Source organism: Ixodes scapularis, unplaced genomic scaffold, assembly GCF_016920785.2.
Source record: "Ixodes scapularis isolate PalLabHiFi unplaced genomic scaffold, ASM1692078v2 PGA_scaffold9__187_contigs__length_104089568, whole genome shotgun sequence".
NCBI lineage: Eukaryota > Metazoa > Arthropoda > Arachnida > Ixodida > Ixodidae > Ixodes > Ixodes scapularis.
The window spans coordinates 78,880,934-78,903,222 of NW_024609884.1; the positions used below are offsets into that span (position 1 = coordinate 78,880,934).

At 46.9% G+C, this 22,289-nt stretch overlaps 1 protein-coding gene across 4 annotated transcripts in view; it reads left to right on the forward strand.

Annotated features, from left to right (window-relative positions):
* Positions 1–22,289, forward strand: part of LOC8030956 (pre-mRNA-splicing factor SLU7) — a 61,558-nt gene that overhangs the window by 10,722 nt on the left and 28,547 nt on the right. The window contains exons 1-4 of one of the 4 annotated variants that reach the window (XM_029980248.3): positions 20,744–20,849; positions 21,571–21,772; positions 21,856–22,003; positions 22,093–22,173. In XM_029980248.3, coding sequence (XP_029836108.1) covers positions 21,618–21,772; positions 21,856–22,003; positions 22,093–22,173 — 384 coding nt within the window. In that variant the 5' untranslated portion in view covers positions 20,744–20,849; positions 21,571–21,617. Of the gene's footprint in view, positions 1–20,743; positions 20,981–21,570; positions 21,773–21,855; positions 22,004–22,092; positions 22,174–22,289 lie in introns of those variants that run through there. The other 3 variants (XM_029980250.4, XM_029980249.4, XM_029980251.4) reach the window with 3 other exon arrangements.

Here is a 22,289-nt window from a genome sequence, read left to right on the forward strand (position 1 = left end):
CACGCGCATCTCGGACCCTTACGCGTGGCCCAGCTAGCTCACCGTCTCACATGCCGCCAGACTTCGTCTTCTTTATACGACACCTCCCCCTTTCAGCCTCATTGTCCATAGAGTTCCTGTGGTCGTGAAATTCTCCCACTTCGTGTTATGGTTGCTTGAGGATCGTCCTCCCGTTAACCGGCCGGCTGGCTGGCTGTCGCTGTCGGGAATCATAGGCTGGAGATGGTGCCGTGTGCGTCGTATCGTTCCTTGGTCGGTTTCTACAAGGTAAGACTAAAATGGTCCGGCCGCTCCCGCGTGAATCCACACTGCTGCGTGTGGGTGTAGCTCCCTGCCATTTCTTGTACGGTGGCGCCTATTATAGTTAGACGCCTCTCTTGTCTTCCGTTTCCTGTATCATTGCCGATACCTCCTGGAGTGTTGCCAGAGAGGTACTAAGTGCCGTTGGAAGAGTGGAGCGTAACTTCTGCCCCATCAAAAGTTCGGCAGGGGAAAACCCTTTGGGCCCAGGGATGGTTCGGTGGGCCAGAAGAGCTTGTGCTGAATTCAATGTTTTCTTCGCAGTCTGCACCGCTCTCTCCGCTTCTCCGTTACTCTGGGGATAATACGGGCTTGAAGTAACGAGTTCGACTCCCCACTCTCTGGCGAATCACCGGAACTTGGTTGAGCCAAACTGGGGACCGTTGTCGGAGCGGATGACTTCTGGGCAACTGTGTCTAGCGAAGTTCTGGCAGAAAACCTTGATAATGTCCTCTGTGGTTGTTCGAGGTATTTCTTCAAGTTTGAAGGACTTCGAGTAGTAGTCAACGATGACTGTATACTTCTTCCTGAACTGGAAAAGGTCCATTCCAATTTCCTGCCAGAGATGATCGGGTAGTGGAGTCTGAAGAAGGGGTTCTGTATGTGGTCGTCTATATTGCTGACAGGTAGGACGGCGACTCACATAGTCATGTATTTTCGTGCTTAAGCCAGGTCACCAGACAAAGTCTGGCTCTAGCCCAGCATCGGACAACACCCTGATGGCCGCTGTGCAATCGCTCCAAGACTTCTCCTTACAGACTAGGCGGGATCACCAGCCGGTCGTTACGCATTAGTAATCCCTGCACAACCGAAAGGTCTGCGGCGAGACTCGCGAATTTGCTTAAGTTCGGAGGAAGTTTGTTCCTTGCCAGCCATTGTTTTTCACAGTATTCCATAACCCTTGATGTGGTTGGGTCTTTGGAAAGCTCTGCCTTCAGTCTGGACAAAAATGAGGTAGAGGCTGGAAGGAGCTCCACTGTTAGCATTTCATACTCGTGAACCAACGTTTCACTGATCTTCACGGTGTGCCTTGAGTCTGTAGACTGGCGTGTGGTCAGTAGGGGTTTCCTGGAGAAGACATCCGCGGTGAACATCTCTTTGCCCGGTACGTGGGATATCGCAAAGTCATACTCAAAGATGCGCATCCTCAGACGCTGTAGCCTTGGTGTCATTTCGTCAAGACGTTTCGTTGTGAACAGTGGCACCAGAGGCTTGTGGTCTGTTTCGATGTGGAATACCTTTCCTACCAAGTGGGTCCGGAAATGTTCACAGGCCCATACGATGGCCAAAGCCTCCTTTTCAACTTGGGCGTATCTCTGCTCCATTTGTGTCGTGGCTCTCGATGCGTATACCACTGGGCGTCTTTTGCCGTTTTCCTCTTGGAGCAGAACCGCCCCCGACGCAAACGAAGACGCATCCGCCGACAATGTAAGTTGTGCATCCGGTTTATAGAGTGTGAGCACAGGAGTCTTGCATAGGAGATCTTTGATGTTAAGGAATGCTTCTTCCTGAGGCTCGCTCCAGAGCCAGCTAGCATCCTCGTGTAGCAGATCTCGAAGTGGCTTAGTTTTCTTGGCTATGTCGGGAAGAAATTTCCCAAGGTGGTTGACCATCCCCAAGAATGATCGCAGGTCTGCCAAGCCTCCAGGTGCCGACATCTGGACGATCGCTTCCGTTTTCTTGGGGTGTGCCGCAATGCCCCTGCTGTCCAGAAGGTTGCCCAGAAACGTGATGCTCTTTCTGGAGAACGGCTTACCACAAATGCGAACACTAAAATGAGCAACAAGCTAGCGTTGCTATTTCCGATTGTCTTCAAAAACATGCTGCCGAACGAAGATCCGAACAAGGCGCTGTGAGAACGGTGTTCAGGGTCACTCCGGAGTAGTGGAGGCGGCGGAGTACCAACTCAAGATTTTTGTTGTGTTCCCTTTTGTCACGACTGAAAACTAAGATGTCATCCATATGACATACTTGTCCTGGGATTCCCTCTAGGATCCTTAGCATCTCCCGCTGAAAGGCTTCGGGCGCTGTCGCAATGCCAAACGGGAGTCTTTTGAATTGAAACCGTCCCACTGGTGTGATAAAAGTCGTCAGTTCCTTTGACTCTGGGGCTAGTGGTGCTTGCCAGTAGTCGGCATTGGCATCTAATTTGCTGAATACTGTCGCCCCGGCGAGTCTTGCCAAGCTCTCCTCTACGGTTGGCATGATGATCCGCTCTGGCACCAGTTGCGGGTTTAGCTGTGTATAGTCCACGCAGATACGAAGAGAACTGTCTTGCTTTTTAGCCACCACCATGGGTGCGCACCATGCTGTGGCATGGTCGACTCTTTCAATAACGTCCATGTCTTGCATCCGTTGCAATTCCTGTTGAGTGCTGGGTAGCAGAGGTAGAGGTACCCGTCTCGGGTATGTGATTGCGAATGGTCTCGCATCAGGGTGAAGCGCGATCTTGTACTCCACATTCATTTTCCCCAGTCCTTGGAAAAGCAAGGGGTACTTTTTACGGAGGTGGTCATACTCCGGCTTGCTTTCGGCTTTGACTTCGTTCGAGCTAGGTAGCACCTGAAGGGCTTCAATTGCAGGCCGCCCCAGCAGTGGGTGTTTTAGCTGGTCGGACACATAGATGATTTCTCTAGTAGTGCGCCCATTCCAGGTTACCGTCGCCGTGAACTTGCCTAGCGTGTTCAGCGGAGTGTGGCCTGCTCCATAAAGATCCGTCCCTGTTGTCTGCAAAGTTGCAAACGTTGTCGCGTCGCACATATTGGGAGGGATAGCTGTGACGTCCGCCCCCGTGTCCACCTTGAATGTGATGTCTTGGTTGTTTACTTTGGCTGTAATGTACCAGGCTTCCCCTGGTACATTGCCCGTTGCTTGAGTGTACCAACTCGCCGAGGAAGACTTCATTCAGTCCTTGTCTGTGCTCTTGTATACTGAAATTTTCTCGCGTGTGTTTGGAAAAACAGACGCTCTCAAAGTGGCCTAGCTTTTTGCAGGCATTGCACTTCTTGTCTTTTGCGGCACATTGAGACTTGGCGTGTTTCCGTGAACTGCCACACCATCGGCACGTCCATGGCGAATTATTAGACAGGGCTTGGAGAGGCAACATGTTCGGACGTCGAAAGTCCTTGTTCTCGCTTTTTGTTTTCGGCTGTCTTCTGAGTTCTTCAAGAACGTCGCCATCTGTCTTTGTGCTGCGTAGCTCAGTCTGTTGGCGCTTTACCGCCTGATGATCAAGCTGCCGTAGTCGCGCGCTGCAGTGTAAGCTTAGCATCAAGCTGGAGTTTCTCGCTCAGTTTCCTGTCCAGGAGTCCGACGACAATGCAATCCTATATGAGCTCGTCCCGTAAAGGGCCGTAGTCGCAGGTATCCGCCAATCTGTGCAATGCCGTGATAAAGACCTCCACAGGCTCGTCCAGCTCTTGCTTTCTAGAATTTAACTTCGCTCTCTCAAAGATGAAGTCCACCCGTGGAATGAAGTGCCTGTCGAACTTAGCTTTGACTATGTCGTAGTCGTTCAGCTCCTCTTGTGTCATCTCGAGCGAAGAAAGGACATCCTCTGCCCATCGCTTAGATGAAGGTTTTCACCCGAGTCGAAGCATCACAGAGATGAAGCCCCGTGATAATCCGGTAGCGGTTCCACTGAATGATCCATCGCTTCCAGTCGCTCGGATTCCTGAAATCGAGCTTCTCCGGTAGCTCGACCGCAAAGGGGTTGAAGAAGGAAGGTCCTCCGCTGGCTTGGGAGATTGAAGCCCCCGAAGCGTCTGCGTTGCTAGTCATGGCGTAGATCTAGCAGCGACTCGAATCTTCTTTGCTGGCCGTTCGGTCTAACTGCAGAGTTTGGTGCGGCTTCTCAGGTCCCGAGAAACGATGGAGGATTGTTCAGTATCCCACTGCTGCCACCATGTCGTGTTCCGAGGCGAGAGAAAGGTCAAAGCCCGGGGCCGCAAACCAATACCCGTGAGTCCTTTATCGAACCTTAAGTGTATCTGCCAGTCATGCACATCTCGGACCCTCATGCGTGGCCCAGCCAGCTCACCGTCTCACATGCCGCCAGACTTTGTCTTCTTTATACGACAGTAATTATACAAAAGATGAAGCTCCGAAAAGTTTGATGAAAAGAAGATAGCTATCCCCGTTTAATTTTTCTTGCCACCTTAGCATGCTATGTCCGAAGTATTTCAGCTTATCATGGCATTGACTTTTGACCATTCACACTTTCAAGGAAAGGCTATCAGCAAGAAGGGTTCCCAGGTCTGTTCTGTTTGCATTTAATTACTGAGAAAAGGTTTATGCGGAGTGCAGGCTCTTCTGCTTTTTTTTGCAGGGGTTGTAGTGACGTCGAAGTGCCAAGCTCTGATTGAAGGATGGTGGGTACACAATGCTAGCTGCCTTCAGGTCTACCCACTATCCTTCAATCAGAGCTCTGCATCGTGACATCACCACAACCCCTGCAAAAGAAACGGACGAACTTGCACTCCACATAGACATTGCCAAGTGTATTTCAACACGTCTAAATGCCTAAACTTTAGACTATTTTGTCACCATGATTTTAATGAAGTTTTGCTAGGTGAAGTATGTTTTCCAGAGCGTTTGCAGGTGCCATACATAAATTTAAAGCAAAAACATTGACTACATTTGTCCTCGGAGTTTTTACAGAACACACATCGCTATCACCATCACTATTTTTATTTTTCCAAGATGGCCGTTTTGTTACGTGAACGTTTGTGACTTCGGCGATTTACTTGATTTACGAACAGCACTGCCCAATCGGTACGTTAATTTTGGTGGCTATTTATCTCGTAATATTGTGGGTATCTTGTATTTGTACAGAAAGTAGTATTTAAGGTTGAGATTGTTCGTACAGAGCATTAGCACGGTGGGTCGTCTCGTCTGTTCTAATTTGCTTGTGTTTGCCTTTTGTCCACGTTTCTTTCCCTTCCAAACCCATCACACACTCTTGTTCATTTTCCTGTTTTCATTACCTAAAAGTTTGCTAACGACAATCATATTTTGTATGAAACCGGACAAGGAGAAAGTGCCCATGCAGCTCTAGCTGCACCGTTCTGTTTATGTTGCGCAATTGCAAGATAGGCTTTTACTGTTTTGAAAATATTATTTAACGTATGGCGTTCTAAAATATCGCTAGGAAGCCGAGTTATGTTCGTAAAGAACATGTGGTTAAGCAGGGGTGGATAGCGCTTGTGTTGAGATGTTTCCGCATGTCCGGAAAGCATCCTTGCGGGGCAACTGTCAACAATCTATACTTCGTTTCAGCTTCGGTCCAGACGCAGCCGATACAAGCGCGAGCATGTGGCCCAGAACAGTGCTTGCACTGCACGAGCGCGCGTGCTTGGCAGGGATGCTGAAAGCCCGGAGCTCGCGCTTGTAGCTTTGGCTTCGTCTGGACCGAAGCTGAAACGAAGTATAGTGACGAGCCGAAGCGGGACGGTAATGTTGGAGATGTGAAACAGAATAGTACCCAGTGTTAAATATTTATTTGTTTGGTGGTCTGCTAGGCATCACTGAGGTGCTTTGTTTGGCTGTGTGCCTTTATTTTATGCTCACAGAATGTGCTGCACCTACATCTACTGCTCAGTTTCACTCGTGCAGAGGTCTACGACAGTTGACCGAACACAATTCCATAGAAGCATGTTTTCGAGAACGGGACCATTTTATCGAAGCTCAGTTTAGAGCAACATCAGTTATTGAAAAGGGATAGCCATTTAGTGAATCTATTCAATTGGCATAAGCAAATCTGGAAGCCCCTAAATGCTAGCACGAATCACTGAGGCGTGTTTGCCTATGCTTCGAGCACTCAGTCTTCTCTCTTAGGCTGTAAACAAGGCAGAATGTAATTGCAAAAACGGCAGAGTTGTGACATGCACAAAACATGTCTATCATACTCTGAATGTGCTGGCCGCCCAAGCGAGCGATTCGCTGACTGGCTCGGCTTTACCGTCGGCCAAGGCAGAGCAAGCAGTCGAGTTTGCTGAATTGCGTTTTCCTGAATTTGCGAAAAGCAAGTTTGTTGCCATTTTCTCTAAACTGTGTGTCTTTTTGAAAGGATTCAATAAAATGGGGGTTTCTAAACTGGTGCTTGAGAAAATAGGTGCCTCCACTCAGGCCCTACATGCCAATATTCTTAGATCTATCAGTTGACAAGCTCCACAGAAAAGCAGCGTTCGAAAACAGTTCTCTGTTGCTGGCACGCAAGCAGGTATAGGTAGATAACATTCCTAGCGCCACAGCGTCAATGCCTCCATGGTCAACAGAAAACATTTTTTGAACGACGCTCTTTTTGCATTAAGTATTGTGAAGACCTTGTTTATTGTAAGGTATTGTGTTATTGTAATAAAGTCACTTTCCGCCGCAGGTAATGTGCATCCAACGTTTCACCGGATCTGTCCGTATGACGGGCCGATCGTGTAGCAGGTGCCATTAAGCGGATGCGCCGCAAAGAGGCGTCGGGCGTTTTTCGAAGCTTGTCAACTGACCTAGATCTAAGAACATATGTACACACATTTCTACCATTGCCAAGCGGGTCCAGATATTGTTGGAGATCTGCTGTTTGCTAAAAATGTTTTACAACGTTCACACGTTGGTCAATAAAAGCACATCTTTTTTTTTCAGTAATATTGACTAACATTTCAGCAATCAAGGAAGTTGACTCCGAAATGTTGAAAGCAATAAAGAAATTAAAGCTAGGCTGTTTTTGGGTCCAGATTTATCTTCTTTTATTGTTAAGAACAGCACTGATTTCGTTTGCCCCATCGTTGAAGCATGCATATCCCCAGATTTAGAAATTAGTTTCTGCACACTTGAATACACAGTGCCATTTCTTCTTTCTTGGAAGCAAGTCGATATTTATTTTGATTTATAGCAAGCTTTTGATAAGATCAACCAGAAATTGCTTTTGTAAAAACCGTTATTGTATGGTGTAGCATTGCCACATTTAAAATGGTTTAATAACTCTAGCAACTCGCAAGATGAGGACGGTAGGGAGAAGCTTCCTGCTTTTGGCAATGCTTCAAGCCCGGGCATTTGTAAGACATGCCCAGACGTTCTCATTCCGTTAAGGACTATATCTAACATATCGCCCAAATCGTGTTCGGGTGTTGAATAGACTTGTATGTTTTTGTACTGACCTGGAGGACTAAATGTAGGACAACAAGAATTGCAGGGAGGAGCCTCCTACACTCAACAATGCTTTGGCATCTTGCGAGCCTCCAGAACGCACATGCAGACAGAGCATGAGAAAAGGCGACAAGTGCTTGCTGGAGGCTGGGCGCTAAGAGATGCCCTGCGTTTCTCATCTTGTCGGCGACTATTAGCACAGAGATGTTCTGATGGCATCTTTTTTCATTCACAACATCAGAGGCAGTTTGATACTTCAGCACCGTGTTCCAGGTAAGAAAAAAAAAATGTTTTTCATGCAAGGCTTGTCAAAATATTAGGTGCTGGAAAATATCAGCATATTGTCCTTATTGAGAACTCTACTCTATGTTCATGTCCTGCGGCCTTATTGAAAAGCACTGCAAAAGAGCGCAAGCATGTACCTGATCTCGCCACACCAGTCTCCTCCTGGACAATAAATTCTGCTTGCTATGGTCACCAAATGTCAACAGATGCACATGCCAACACAGCGATTGAAGCCAGCTACCGCCACTCCATCTTCCAAATGTAGTCTCCTACCAATGCAACAGTAGCTTGGGCTCCCAAGCTATTCAATCCCCCCTGCAAGTGGTTTTATGGCATCCCTTCAATTTATTTCTAAAATTCTATATTTTTTCACCCCGTCACATGGGTGCTGCCATCTTAAAATCATGTCACATAGCCGCCATAAGGTGGCTTCAAATCGTCGCTCCTCCCTCCCCTTCCCGAACACGTTGCATTCGTTTTTTCGTTGAGTTTACCGCAATTTTACAGCGAGGCTGTATCTGACACGTTGGTATGTTTTCTTTTGTGTCTGTCAACAGAACAGTAGTGGACAGAAAAGCATTGTGCGCTCCTTGTCTTCTATCGTGTAGTTTTGACACTTGTAGTTTTCAATAAGAAAACCACAAGTGTCGGAACCACATGATAGATTAAGCGTGCACAATGCAAAACACATAGTGCTCCCCGCATGCGTCTCTCGGTAAAAATTGCGGTTTCATAAGTTGCCGTGGTAACGGCACCATACAGTCTTTCACATAGGCCCTTTCGCTGTTTACGAACATGAATTGCTGCTTGCGTTCCAAGCGACTTCTGATCGCACAGTCTTTGCAAGTCTGTCGAGCTTGCTTATGTCACCCATGCTAGAAAGGATAAATGCTACACGGACAACAAGGTTGGAGATTTAATGAGGGCATTCGGCTGTACAATCTCTGTGTCTTGGAGGAGGAAAGTTTGTTTACAAAATATTCGAAACTTGTTCACATACTGTAAAGGACTTAAATTTTGCAAACCGCCTACATTTCGTAAAAAATAGGTCACGCGAACGATTCTGGTAAAACGTAAATACATTGGAATCTATATTGAGATTCCACCGCATCGCGAAATTAGAACCCGCGAATTATTCCAAAACTTCAGCTTTAACGTGAATTGCGAAATATGGAGCCCGCAAAAAATAAGTTGTTTACAGCATCTCCCATTTCTTCGTTGTTTTTTTTTTGGCGTTCACCTGAAGAATTGGTGGTTAAACATTTCATCGACATTTCAGGCAGCTGTGTCAAGGTGGGTTTTGTTCATTCTTTCTGTGAATCGGAAGTTCGCTGGGACAACAAACTGGAGCACCGCCTGGTGGCATTTGCAAAGAAAAGGGTCTTTACAAAAAACGTTTTGGTATAGTGCAGTGGGCAGTCGTTGCAGGTGATACCACAGCTTCGCTGGCCAACTAACTGTCTTTACAGTGTGAATAGGAGCCCCAATTTTTTTATTTTGTCTTGCTTTGTGAAGTGTTGTCTGATACTTATATTTACTACCTAACTGCATGCCATCATTATGCGTGCAACTTCTGCACATTATTTTATATATGCACCGTCGGGGAAAGGAATCAGCGTTAGCACTGGCGCACATAGAGTATGGAGAGGTCCCCAAGTCAGACAAGGGTTGAGAGGCCAATTATTTATGACACTGGAAATTTGCTTAAGTGTTAGTTGTGCAATAAGAAGCACAAGGTATATTTACACATTTACGATCTTAAAGAAGACTGCAAATATAAACAATGCAAGTAGTCCCTGTTTCTTGAAAGCATCGTGCTCTGCCTTCATAACGAATCCAAGAGTTACTTTTGCTTATATGGGGGAATCATGATTGTAGTAGAAACATTTGTTTGATCTATTTATGAATTTAAATAAACTACAAATAATTTATTTAGACACACAGGGTTGCCTCCCGGGGTGAAAAACGTGTCGAAGAAAACTTGAGTGCCTGGCAAAAGTGCCCGAGGCACATAATGCACGACGCTGAAAAGATACCATCATCAAGGAAATCGCTCGGGTGCAGCGATGTCGATGCCGGATTTACCTTCGACGCCGCTGAAAGAGCGTACCTGTTAGTTATGCAAAACTATCAATAGTAGCGAAAGTAGCCAGAAATTTGACACGATAGCAAAAAAACTATCGATAGTTGAATATCGAAAAACTAGACACTACTATCAATAGTCGACTGTCGAAAAGCTATGGATAGTACTATCGATAGTCGACTATCGTAAACCTATCGATAGTACTGTCAACGGTTTACTATCGATAGTCTTGCGACACTAGTAGTTTGCGTTGCTGTCTTCTTTTTCTCACTTTATTTTTTCAAATGGGACACCAACTAGCCCAAGCACTTACCATCCCAACTTGGTTCAACTTTCAGTGATGATGAAGACGGGAGTTTGGGCGGAGAGGAGGAAGGGAGGTGAGCGGCGGTGCGGCATCTGTGTTCGCTCTAGTGGTGCAAAACTATCAATAGTATTGATAGTCAATTTATTGATAGTTTTGAATCATTACTACATGTTCAAACGAATAACATCTGTCTACACAAATCCATGAAGGGGTACCTGGCATTTGACTGAGCCAAGCTTGCTGGAGGCCCAATTCTCTTGCACAATTTAATTTTATTTCACAAATTATATACTAGAAGACAAGACTTCGATTGGCGGGTTTGTCTCTTATCGCACATAACACACCCGCAGGCCCGCTGAAACCAAAATCCAACCAAACTAAAGCCATTCTATGGCACCATGTGTGTCAATGCCCCGTGTCCACCAGTCAGGTAACTGCCGAGATGAAAAGGTCTGTAGGAATACCGAGTTTGTGTAAAAGATAGCACACCACGTCCAGTTGAGTTTAGCTCTTACTCACTTGCCGGGCAAGCACGCCGGCAAGCTTGCGCAAAGGTAGCACAAGAGAAACAAGTGATACACACTAGCGTACATAACTTCAAACACAAAGAAAACTTCGTAGCCCTTATTGCCGGTAGCATTTCTTTCCAAGTGTAAATGGGTGAAGACCGATGCCATGATCTTCAGAAAAACTTCAGACATAGCATGCCTAGCAGTTAAAGCGGCGAGAAAAATTAAAAACTGAGGAGATTCATTTCCTTTCTACCAAAATTTTTGTATCTTAACCTTTCAGTAATCACCCGACATATTTCAGAGTAATCTGAACCTTGGATTAACCACACTCTTTGTACAGTGGAATCTCACTAGTTCAAGCCCTCTTAATTCAAACTCGCAAATAATTCAAGCTAACATGCAGGTCCCATCCTATATGTTTCTAGAAAGGAAACTTCCGGTAATTTAAACTCGTACAATGTTTTGGTCCCCCTCGGGTTCAAACTAACAAGATTCGACTGTAAGATGTGGTCGGCAGGCGATGCGCACTGTCTTAAGAAATACCAACAATTTATATGACAGAAAGACCTGAGGGGATGGGGGACAAGACTTGATCCAGGCACTGGGCCTAAAGAGAAGTTCCATCTTGCAAGGCTTGATCTATGATTCAGGGCATTTTCAACCTACGGTGTATGTAGAGAATGAAAGTGCCTACCAGGTGAACAGAAACAGTATGTTATCCGAACATGTAGGGCAACGCAAAGCCGTGTATGTAGAGAGTTTGGTCAATGGGAGGCGCTGGCAGGGTCAGGGCGTGCGGCAGAGTCGGAAAGAGGGCTTGGCATGCTCTCTTGACCAACCAGAAGCCGAAAAGCATCCCCTAGCGGTGGTAGCGGCAAACAGTTATGATCAAAAGTCTATGTTCGTATTGCCGCGCGCGCAGCTGGCCAAGTAGGCAGCGCGCGCGTGGCCTAACGGTTATCGCGCTTGTTTCTCACGCAGAAGGCCAGGGATCGATTCCTGGCAGCGGCTACACATTTTTGTTGAGAGTGTAATTTGATGTTCTGGTGAATTCGAGAACCGTCTTGTTGATTCGCGGTTAGAATGTTCTACGCGCCGAGCCTTCTACGCCGAACGATCCAGAAACCCACGAGGGTACATAAGGGATCCCGCCAGGCGAGCGCAGTCAGTCTCGCCCCAGCGCTCGATCCTGCGGTTTCGCCGACATCGACGCCCGCGACGCTCTGCTGTTTTTTTTTGTACCCTTTTATTTTTGGCACAAGTTCGCCACATTAAACGTTTATTTCTTCCTTTTTATTTCCTGTTTTTTGGTCACCACTTGTGACAGTATATGGTTTTAATAAGCGCGTAAGAGTGAAGTGTAGTAACTCTTCGTGGTTGAAAATAGGGTGCACGTGTTGTTTTGATCATGATCATGCAGAAAGATGTAAGAAACGAATGCGCCGCGAAACTCTGTTTTGCGCGGACAGAGTGTGACCGTTCGGACGGCAGATTCTCGGCCCTGGGTGCTTGGCGTAAAGATTATGTCGATCGTTCCGCTAGTCGCACTCTTACACCATCTTTTTGGATTAACGTGATTGAAACATCACGTGTACCATATTTTCAGCCATTGAGAGTTACTCCAATGCAGTTATCAGGTTTGTTTCTCGCGACCACCGCCAGGGTATTATTTCCGGGTTCTGGTTGGTCACATTCCAATTTCTGAAGACGCCCTGGAACACACCCAGTCCGCTTTCGGCCAATGGCGCCTCCTCATTTGTGTCCTATACTTCCCAAGGAATGGCCAAACTCTCTACATTTAAGGCTCTGGGGCAACGCACAGTAGTCGAGTATACAGTAAACTTTCACTTGAGCGAACGTCAGTTTAAAAAATATTTCGGCACACGGGAAATACAGCAAAAAAATTAAGCAGACACTGTCACGACTTTGCAAGGTAAAACCGGAGAGGCCAAGAGCAGAAGAATAGACCCCTTGCAAAACGTACAGCGCCACGACGGCAGGGAATTTCGGGAACCCTCGGTACAGATCACGCGCTTTCTCGTTGCACCTTTGCGACTGCCCACGTCCCGGCAGCTACTGCCAGCAGCCGTTGCAGCCATCCCGCCCATCCGCCAAGTCGTTTGTCATTGGCGGCGTACTGTATCTGTAACAGCGTAAAGGCATTGTGACAGGTGAGCTTATTTAAATACGTTATTCGTCGTAACTGAAGTGTCACCGAATCCACTTATTTTGCACCGCAAGCAAGCAAGCAAAACTTTACTTAGTGTAAGGGCCTACGTCCTGGTCCGGACGGTCCGTCCGGCGCACGTCTCGCGGATGGATTCCGCAAGGGGACTGGAGTGATTAATTAGTGCTTCTAGTGCGGTGGGTATGTCGGTGCGCATGTGTAGAGCCAGCCATTCCTCCCAAGAAATGATGTGTGAGAGGGTTGGGGGAAGGGTGGGTGGGTTACGAGACCAGTAGGTATCAGGGATGGAAGGGTATTCTCTGCATTTTGGGCAGGTGGGGGAGTCGGGTCGTTTGTAGATGTGGTGGAAGATGTAGTGCGATGGAAGAGAGTTGGTCTGGGCTTGCCTGACGAGGGAGGATTGTTGCCTAGACATGGTCTTTGGAGGGTGAGGGTAAATGGTCCGCTCTTCACGTTGTTCTTTTAACCTCGAATTCCGCAGGGCTCTGCGAGCGTTCCTTGTTGCGCCTACTGAGTAGATAGCTGGCCATGACGAGACGGGACCCGGGGAGTTCTCGAGGGTGAGACGATGGGCTCTCTCATTACCCTCCACGCCTTGGTGGCCAGGCGTCCATACGAGGCGGAACTTTTTGTCCGGGTAGCGGACATGTATTTCACAGACTAGGTTATCCGTTTTAAGTGTAAGGTGTTGTCGATGTAGTTTCGTATTCTTCCAAATCGTCGATCGTTGGGGGTTCTGTGAAGGTTTCGGAGTAATGTGTATTATACCCTAGTTACACGGGCGCTTTGAACTGTCGTTGAGTTCAATCACAGTTATCGGCCCCAACTGTGATTGAACTAAACTGAACTGAGATGGTGCTACACGGCTCTCTAGAACCCAGTTGAAGCTAAAACGAAACTAGTTCTAGTGGCACGTGATCAGTCTAATTATTCAAGTAATCTACTCGGAGAAACATATTTAATTTACTATAAGTATATCGTACATTATGTTCAATACCTTGTTGCTTTTTAGCGGCGTTTACATCAGTGCCAAAGCAGATTCAGGGCTAAGTTGCGCATATTTTACGCTAGGTGGAGCTAGCTACCACCCGCTACGATGGGTGCACCCATTACTATTTGTCCATTCACACAGCTGGTCCCGCCGCCATCTTCGCTCGTTTGGTGGCTTGCCGGCTAGCCGGGATCGTTTTAGCGGCAGCTCGGACGCCTAAAGCTATTCCTTCCCGGATATTTTGCTGCTACGATTCTTTTTAGACGCCTCCCCCTGCATTCCGAAAAACAGTAAGTGCCTCGGAAACGATGGTCGGCGGCAGCGGTCCCGCGGACAGGCGCCATTTTACCTCAGTTGGGGAAGTCCGTTCAGTTGAACTGAGGTAGGGGAGCTCAGTTGAACTCAACTGTCATTAGCGGCTCGATGACAGTTGGCGCCGCCGTGTAACTCCGGCCGATCGCGATTGAGTCAACTGTCGTTGACTCAATGGCAGTTGAAAGCTCCCGTGTAACTAGGGTATTAGTGCGTGTGTTAAAGGGCAACTCCGCTTCATTTTCGATATTTAGAAAACTATGTAGCCCTCTTCAGTATCATATAGGAAGACCCCATGTCAAATATTACGATCTAATTCCGTCTATATATTTATTAAACTGGCCAGCAAACCTTCAAGTGAGCCAAGTGGCCGAAATCTGCCAACTCTAGCATGCGGCGGGAGGCGCAATCATCAGCGCAGTCAATGCCAAGTAAAAAAAGGTTTGTGCCGAGTCTAGACACTGCTGCAAGCGAGCCAGGAAACCTAAACCGAGCCACCACAAAATGTGTTCCGTTTCAAAATGGCCTAATTGGCAAGACTGAACTGCCACCAAATGTGTTCCGTTGTACAGCGCCAAAGTACATCACCAGACATGAGTGTCAAAAAATATACTTACAATGGCTAGCGACGCCTCATAAAAGCCATGCGATGACCCTCTGCTTGGCCAGTTAAGCCACACACAGTGCCGTGCAGGGTACAGGACGGCATCCATGAGCCGGCCGGTGCGTCGACCCAGGGTCCCGCCCATAGTGTTCCATTGCTGCCTTGAACAAGGTGAAAGCCAGCTCATTGATGTCATGGTCCTCAGGACCTGTGGTGTGTAACCATCGTGTTTAAGTTTTACAATCACTGACCAATATTTCGGAACATGAAGGGGTCGCACAAAGCTCAGAATAATCGAGCAGTCCAGAAAAATGAATTTAGCCTAAAAATCACTTTATTGCAATTTTAAGTGCAAAGTTGCTGCAGAGAGTAATTGATACAATAGGTTTGTGATAATTCAAACTGATATTTCGTACTTCCGGTTCATTCAAACAGACTTGAAAATTTTGGTTGTCCCGCTATGTTTTTAATGTATTTATAAGCCACTTAATTCAAACGGCGTTTTCGCTTAAAGGGCCCATGAGACAAAATTTGGCTGGAATAAATCAATTTATATTGGGATTTTACTAATAACACATCGTTCAGTGGGCCTAAAAAAAAAAAGGTAGAAAGTCAAAAGCCTGACTTTCGGTACGAAAATTCGAAAACACAAGGGACTATTTCGTAACTCCTTTCCTTCATAATCTCTCTGCCTTTTCACTGTGATACATCCGCAGTCCCCGTAGCGCGTTGCAAAGCCCCCCCCAGCGCGTCACCAGGTCCAAACGCATGTCACACGGCACCGGACCTCACTTAATCCCTTCACCCCTAAGCTGACATTGTGGTGGAAGCTACGTGCTTGCCGGACAATCAGCCGCCTCCCTTTCATCACCTGACCTCATTCTCTGCGCGTGGGTATGCGCGAGAGAGCGTGATCACGTGGCAAAAATGTGGCTGGCCCAACGAGCACGTAGCTTCCGCAGCACTGTCAGCTTCGGGGTGATTGAGGTGGGGAAAGCAACTGTTGTCTAAATTTTGAGCGATGGGCTATAATCTTTTAGGGGGACAATGGCTGTGTCCCGGTGCTCAAACGAGAGTCCGAGCAAGAGGGGACTGCCCCGTTTCCATCTTCTTGAACTGTTTGGTAGAATGCGCAATTTATGAGTTGAAGAGGAAAGCTAAACAGGAAAAAGTTGGAAAAGCGTTTCATGACTCCTTTAATTCATACTTTTGTACTCGCAGCCCTGTTGAGTATGCTTCTCTCCGAGCACCGGTGCACCGCAGAGAAGCAATACCTGCGGAGCGTGCTTTCATGAGTGTTCTTTCTCCGCAGTGCACCGGTGCTCATAAAGAAGCACACTCAACGGGGCTCAAGCGGGCACACATTAGCGGAAAACAGCGTTCACATTATGTGCTTCAAGACTAGCAATGATGACCAAGACGACATCGAGGATGAGGACCAGCTCACTGGCATCATGCCTTCTGGCCTTGAAGCACATAATGTGAACGCCGAGCAGGCGGAATATGCTAGTCTTGACGATGATGTGTGTGTTTGTCGTGATGACTCGTTAGAGGACATAGTACAGAAAGTAATGCCAGCACAGTGCAGCAGTGAGAGTGAAGATGACGATGAAGAAAGGGATGACTTGCTACCAACTGTCACAGCCATAGCTTTGAGCACATCGCTCAGCTCCGGAAGTTTCTGTCTGCAAAGGAAGAGTCCCGTAAAGAGCTACTTGCATTGGCTGGTATTGAAAATTTTATTTTGAGATTGTATGTGCTGACTAAACAGTCCACAATCGACAAATTTTTTGCCGGATGAATAAACTCAATGTCACAGCTCTTTCACTAATGTGTTATGCCTGTACTTGCTTATAATTAGGCCTATGTAGAGGAAACTGGCAAAAATCTGCTTTGTATGAGTAGCTATCCATGTAACAAATCATAATGCTGTCCAGTATCATATTTAGATGAATTTCTGATAATTCAAACTAAAATCTGTGACTTCCTGGAGTTTGAATTAATGAGACTCTACTGTAGTTTGCTGTACGGCATTTCGCATTCAGCGAGTCATTTTGTCACTGTACACAGACGAAAGCATAAAAGCGTTCGGACAAGTTACGCATTCACGGCTGCACGATGCTGGCAACTGTAGGGCCAGTCGTTAGACTTTGCCCTTGGTGAAAGAGTCCTGTTTGTAACACTGTGCCGCTGGAGCAAATGCACAGATTAATTGCTACTTGGCGATACAACCGCTGCCTTCTCACGTCGACACATGGGAAATACCGCAAACAAAAGCAGACACCGTCACGACTTCGTAAGGTGAAACCGGAGAGGTCAAGAGCGGAAGAATTGCTTGAGTGTTGACGTGCTATGTCGCATCAACAGCAGAGGCCTGCCATTAAAAAAAAAAATACTAGTTTGCAGTTTCTTTGCTGGACGTGACGTCACGACAACTGACGGCAGCGATTGGCTGGCAGAGTGATGTAGATTCTTTTGGGGGGAATTTGCCACTGAATTAACCTGACATCAAATGTAGTTTCTAAACATGGCAGATATAATCAGGCCAGTTTCCGTCCACAATGCTGCCACCTAGTCTGTCGCACAGATTATTTCCGTTGCTAAGGGGCAATTGGGGTTTTATGTAAACATAGGCTGGACATGCGTGTAGGAAAAATAATATGAATGACCGACCAGATCATTGACTCTTCCAACATATTGCAAAAGAAACAAAACAAAAAAACCGACAAGTCTACATTTTTTTGTTTTTTCTTCATTTTTAGTGGCTGTCGTGTAACATCGAAGTATAAGTACCAAGTAAAATAAAACTAAAGAAAAAGTACATAACGTAAGGTGTACATGAACTCTATAGATATAATACCAGTCCCAATGGTTTAGCAAAGAAGCCAGTCTTCTCAGAAAACCCCCTCTCTCACTTGAGTCCGTTTTCTAATATTTGAATCTTAAAAAGAAGTTGCCCCGAAAAAGTGGCAGAAAATGCACAAAACAAAGTGACAGTGCCTAAAAAGGTCACACCTGCCTTTTCACATGGCTCTCGGAACTACATTCAGTGCAGGATGCAGAACAGTACCCATGGGCTAGCTGCAGTTGTAACCCAGTGCTTGTAGTAGGCCACCTCCTTCATGCCGTGGTACCGGGAAAAGCGATACCAATTAGCCGCAGGCGTCGAGCACCTTGTATTTCTGTGCATCCACAAAGCATTTCTGGGACAGCAACGACAGAAAACTTCAGTAACACAGTGAACAAAAAAGAGACCAAAAGAGTAGGCATGCAGGCGAGCGTGAATTGTAGACACAGCTAAAACTCAAGGCACAAGGAAGCAGAAAGAGGGCACATGAAGAGGCCTTTCGACTTCCTTGCATGTCGGGTTTGAGTCTCGTACCGGGTAGCAAGAAGCAACAATACTGGTTCCCTAGCCTTTCCTGTCTCAACAAGCCTTGGAACAAAGATATCCTACTCGTCATTCATCTCGTTTTCTCTTCTCGGGCGGATTAAAGTGCACGTTGCGGCAGTAAACTGCCTCGAAGGGGCTCAACTCACACTTCTAAGAGAATGATTGGCGAGCAACTTCTTCATTGTGTACTACGTGCACTTCATGTTTTAAAGGGGTACTCCGGCATTTTCTTCATTGTCCCCGATTTGCCTAAAAACTTGCTAAGCACATCAACAAACATCGCTGAAATAGTAACCGAAATATCTGGCCGAAATAGCTTTTTTTCGCAAAGTTACAGAATTTACAATTTTGGTCATCATTGTGTTTTTCAAAGTGAAAAGGTCTACTGGCAACATTGAAATTGAGTCGTCATGGGAAGGCAAAGGTTCACTCTTAGGGCTGTAGACTTTGTTCACAACTGATCACAAACAGTTTCATTGTGTCAAAAGAATGCTTTGGAAGGTCGCCCCAAATCCCACCCAGCAGCACGAAACAAATGCTCGGCATAGTTCATTTCTACACAGCCGCTCCAACCGTGAGCCTGTCATCCCGCGACGCAAGCACGTAACTAGAGGGGGTTCATGGAGCCCGGCCCGGCCCGGCCCAGCCCGCCCCGCCGCTGCCGCCCCCCGCCCCCAAAACAAAATCCTGGCTATGTTCCTGCGTGACGTCACGGCAATGAAAAGCACAAGTATATTTCAATCTTGGATTGGCATCATACACGACAGTGGTAGGAACATTACTTGTGTCGAGCTAGAAAAGCCATATTGGGGGCTACCCCAGCTACGTCCACACTGGCTTTCATGGCAGTTATGTGCGATGCAGACAGCTTTCACTATTTCAACCGAGTGCCTAGGCAAACACAGAAGCAGCCACATAAGACAATCAGGAAAAGACGCCGAGTTGTATAGGCTAAGGAGGAAGGACATAGTGCAGCGAGCTATCTAGTCTAGGCTATTCCTCTTGAGAAAGGCAGTTGGTGGAAATGTAGGTCAGTTATTCCCGCCATTAATTTAGGTAACTAATGCAAGCATTACACTATTTTGCATATTTCTCTACTGCAACGCTAGTCATCCGCAGCAGAAACAACGCCCCAAACTAAAAAGAAGTCTCGTTGCATTGTTAACACAGACATCAAGTCCGTAAGCGAGCTGGAGTTCATCAAAGCACAACCGAGAATCTCTCGGAAGTACTTGGTTCCTTTTCAGTAGTTATTGAATGAAAACACAGTGCAGTGGTGATTACCATCAGCACAGCCTTGCCACTGGCACTGCTGTCCCTCGGGTGGCACATGCACGACATGGCCTGCAAGCCACATATATCCCTAAAAGAAAGCTGCATAGGATGCACTTACCGTGGCTAGCGTCGCCACCCAGCGAGCTTGCACAAACCCTCTGCATGGCACGCAGTGCTGTTCAGAACAGAGCGCCACTGGCTAGCCAGTTAATGCGAAGGCTTGTAGTGTCTTGCTGCTGCCTTGGCAAAGCTGCAAGTCACCTCTTTCACGCCTTGTGGTGCCCATCAGCTTCAAAAGAAACGGTGTTGAGTCGCGACCAGCTATAACCTGCCGCACAAGGGAGAAAAGGGTGTAAATGTGCAGACTCCTATCTGTTTGCTTTTGTCTAGCGTGTGAGTTTTGTTTGAGAAGAAAACAACAATGACACTTCTTCCACAGTAATATGCAAAACAAAAACGAGAACGGCTCGGTTATTAATAAGTTGTGTGCAGCAGAGGCACGGGTGCGAGGGCGTAGCTCCGCAGAATGTTCTTTTTGCACGGCTGCTCGTGCAAAAAGGGCGCTTTTGTGCTCGGGCCTGTGCCTTTTCTGCACACAACCTATGTTACAGAGTGTATAGCACGCCTTCGAGAGCACTCGCGTGCGGCGAGAAATCCATAATATACAGGGTACGATCGCAGGAAACCTCGCAGGGGTGCAGGAAGCTGCAAGTGCACGGTGCACCAGAATGTGAAACTAGAGGTGGTGATCGAATTTCACAGTTTGAGAATATGACGTTACTTGGGTCAAAATATAGAAACGATAAACGTAACTGCCTTACCGGCTGATGATAAGGGCCACCGGAGCACGACCAACTATTTGTTGTGATCGGGGCATTCGATTGGACGCGGGTTGGTAAAGATTTGAAAAACACGAAAGAATAAAACATGTAGGGACGAAGACAGACAGCGCAGTTCTTTGTTGACATGAAATGTAAGATCAAGCACATTATTCTGTCGGATCAAATGGTTTTGTTGAATTAGGTTTAGCTCGCAAGTCAGCCGTTCTTCGGCGGGCTTTCAGCTTTCTGCGATGGTTGTTTTAATCGTGAACGCAGGCTCGAAACAATGTAGGCAGCGGCGCCAAATAGATCTGAAACGAAGAAACAGCTCGGACGCGTGGAACGAACACACATAGAGATCACATCACAGGAAAACTCAAACCACTCACCTTTCGTTCGACGACGGTTCGTCAGGCACGATGTTTCCGACGTTTCTCCGGGCGTTGAGGAGACCGCGTCTGTTTCCGTGCTCCTATTGGTCGTGACGTCACCAAATTTCATCCAATAAAGTGCGCGCCGAAGTTTTCTCTAGTCGCCGGTGGCAGAACGGCAGAAGCAATCGGGCAATGGTATCATTCAACCTGCCAGAACCTGCCTAGCTTCTGCACGATTCCGGAGTAGTTGCGTACGGACTGCGTAGGTAATTCATCTTCTCATTTCTTCCTTGTAAACATCGTTTTTGTAGCCGCGTGCATTACTTTATCTACTAACGCTAAGAAACGGAGTGTGCATTACATGATCTACTAGCGCTAAGAAACGGACCGTTTATTGGTAAGGACAACGAACGTCGATAAGTCGCCGCTTTGGAACTGTTTCGTTAATTCCGTGCTTCGTTTCGCGTGTCATTTGCTGCTTCGTGTTCAGTGTTACGAGTGTTTCATGCAGTCTGCGTAATTATACGTTTTCTAGCACGATTCCTACGTGAAACAGACTGTACGGACATTTCTTGTTGGTACGGATCATGGGCTGCTTGCGCGTACTTGTATTTCATCAGTCGAGATTTTGTAAAAGAAAAGAGCGAAATACCGATCTCGTCTGTGGAAAGTGGTGAACGCAGGTATACCTGCTTGCAGAGTTATCAACGGGACCAGATTTGAAACCTTATTGTACAAATGATGTTTCAGAACCGATTAATGCGTCATTAAAAAATACAATCTTACTTTTTGGGGGGAGGGGGCTCGGGAGAGCTACAGTGCCTCTGAAAGGCGAGCGGCGCCGGATCTGATGACCGATGCGATGAATGTTCAAGTGACAGTTATGACTGTTAAAGATGCTGAAGAAACATCACTGCCCGAATATTCGCGACAGCGTGCGTCTCCAATGTCACGGTCTGTTTCGTCCTTCGTTCCTTGTATTGGCAGGTCCCAATGATTTCAGCGGGTTGAGTGGGTCATCGGGCGACGCCAAGATGAACACGACAAACACTCCCGTATCTGAGATAATCAAGAGCAAGGAGGTCGATGAGCCGAAGAAGCAGTCTCGGGAGGACTGGCGAAAAGCAAAGGAGCTCGAAGAAGCCAGAAAAGCTGGCACAGCACCGGCTGCAGTTGATGAGGAGGGAAAGTATGGACTCGGATGAGGTTCATCCTGATAGATGCACTCTCCCTGGTTGCATTTTGTCTTCTAACCGGTATTTTGGTTTTCAGGGACATCAACCCTCACATCCCGCAGTATATATCGTCGGCACCTTGGTATTTTGGCGCCAAGGGCCCAACCCTAAAGCACCAGCGACCACAACCCGAGAAGCAGAGAGAGTTTTCCCAGATAAATGACTACTACTCACGTGGCGAATTTGTAAGCTGTTTGTGTGTGATTTGCAGTTCGATTCCAAGTTTGATTTTCCTCGATTTCTGTTGAGTCTCTTTCTGCATCTCTTTGTTTAGGAAGGGAGAGCGTCCAAGTATCGCAAAGGCGCTTGTGAAAACTGTGGAGCATTGACGCACAAGAAGAAAGACTGCTTGGAGGTAATCCAGCATGTTTGCTTAAAGGGAAGTTGAACAGGCCCTGAAAAAAATGAGTTAGAGGTGAATTCTAGCATATTTTTGTCCTGTAAATTTGAATGTCGTAAGCATTTGACCCG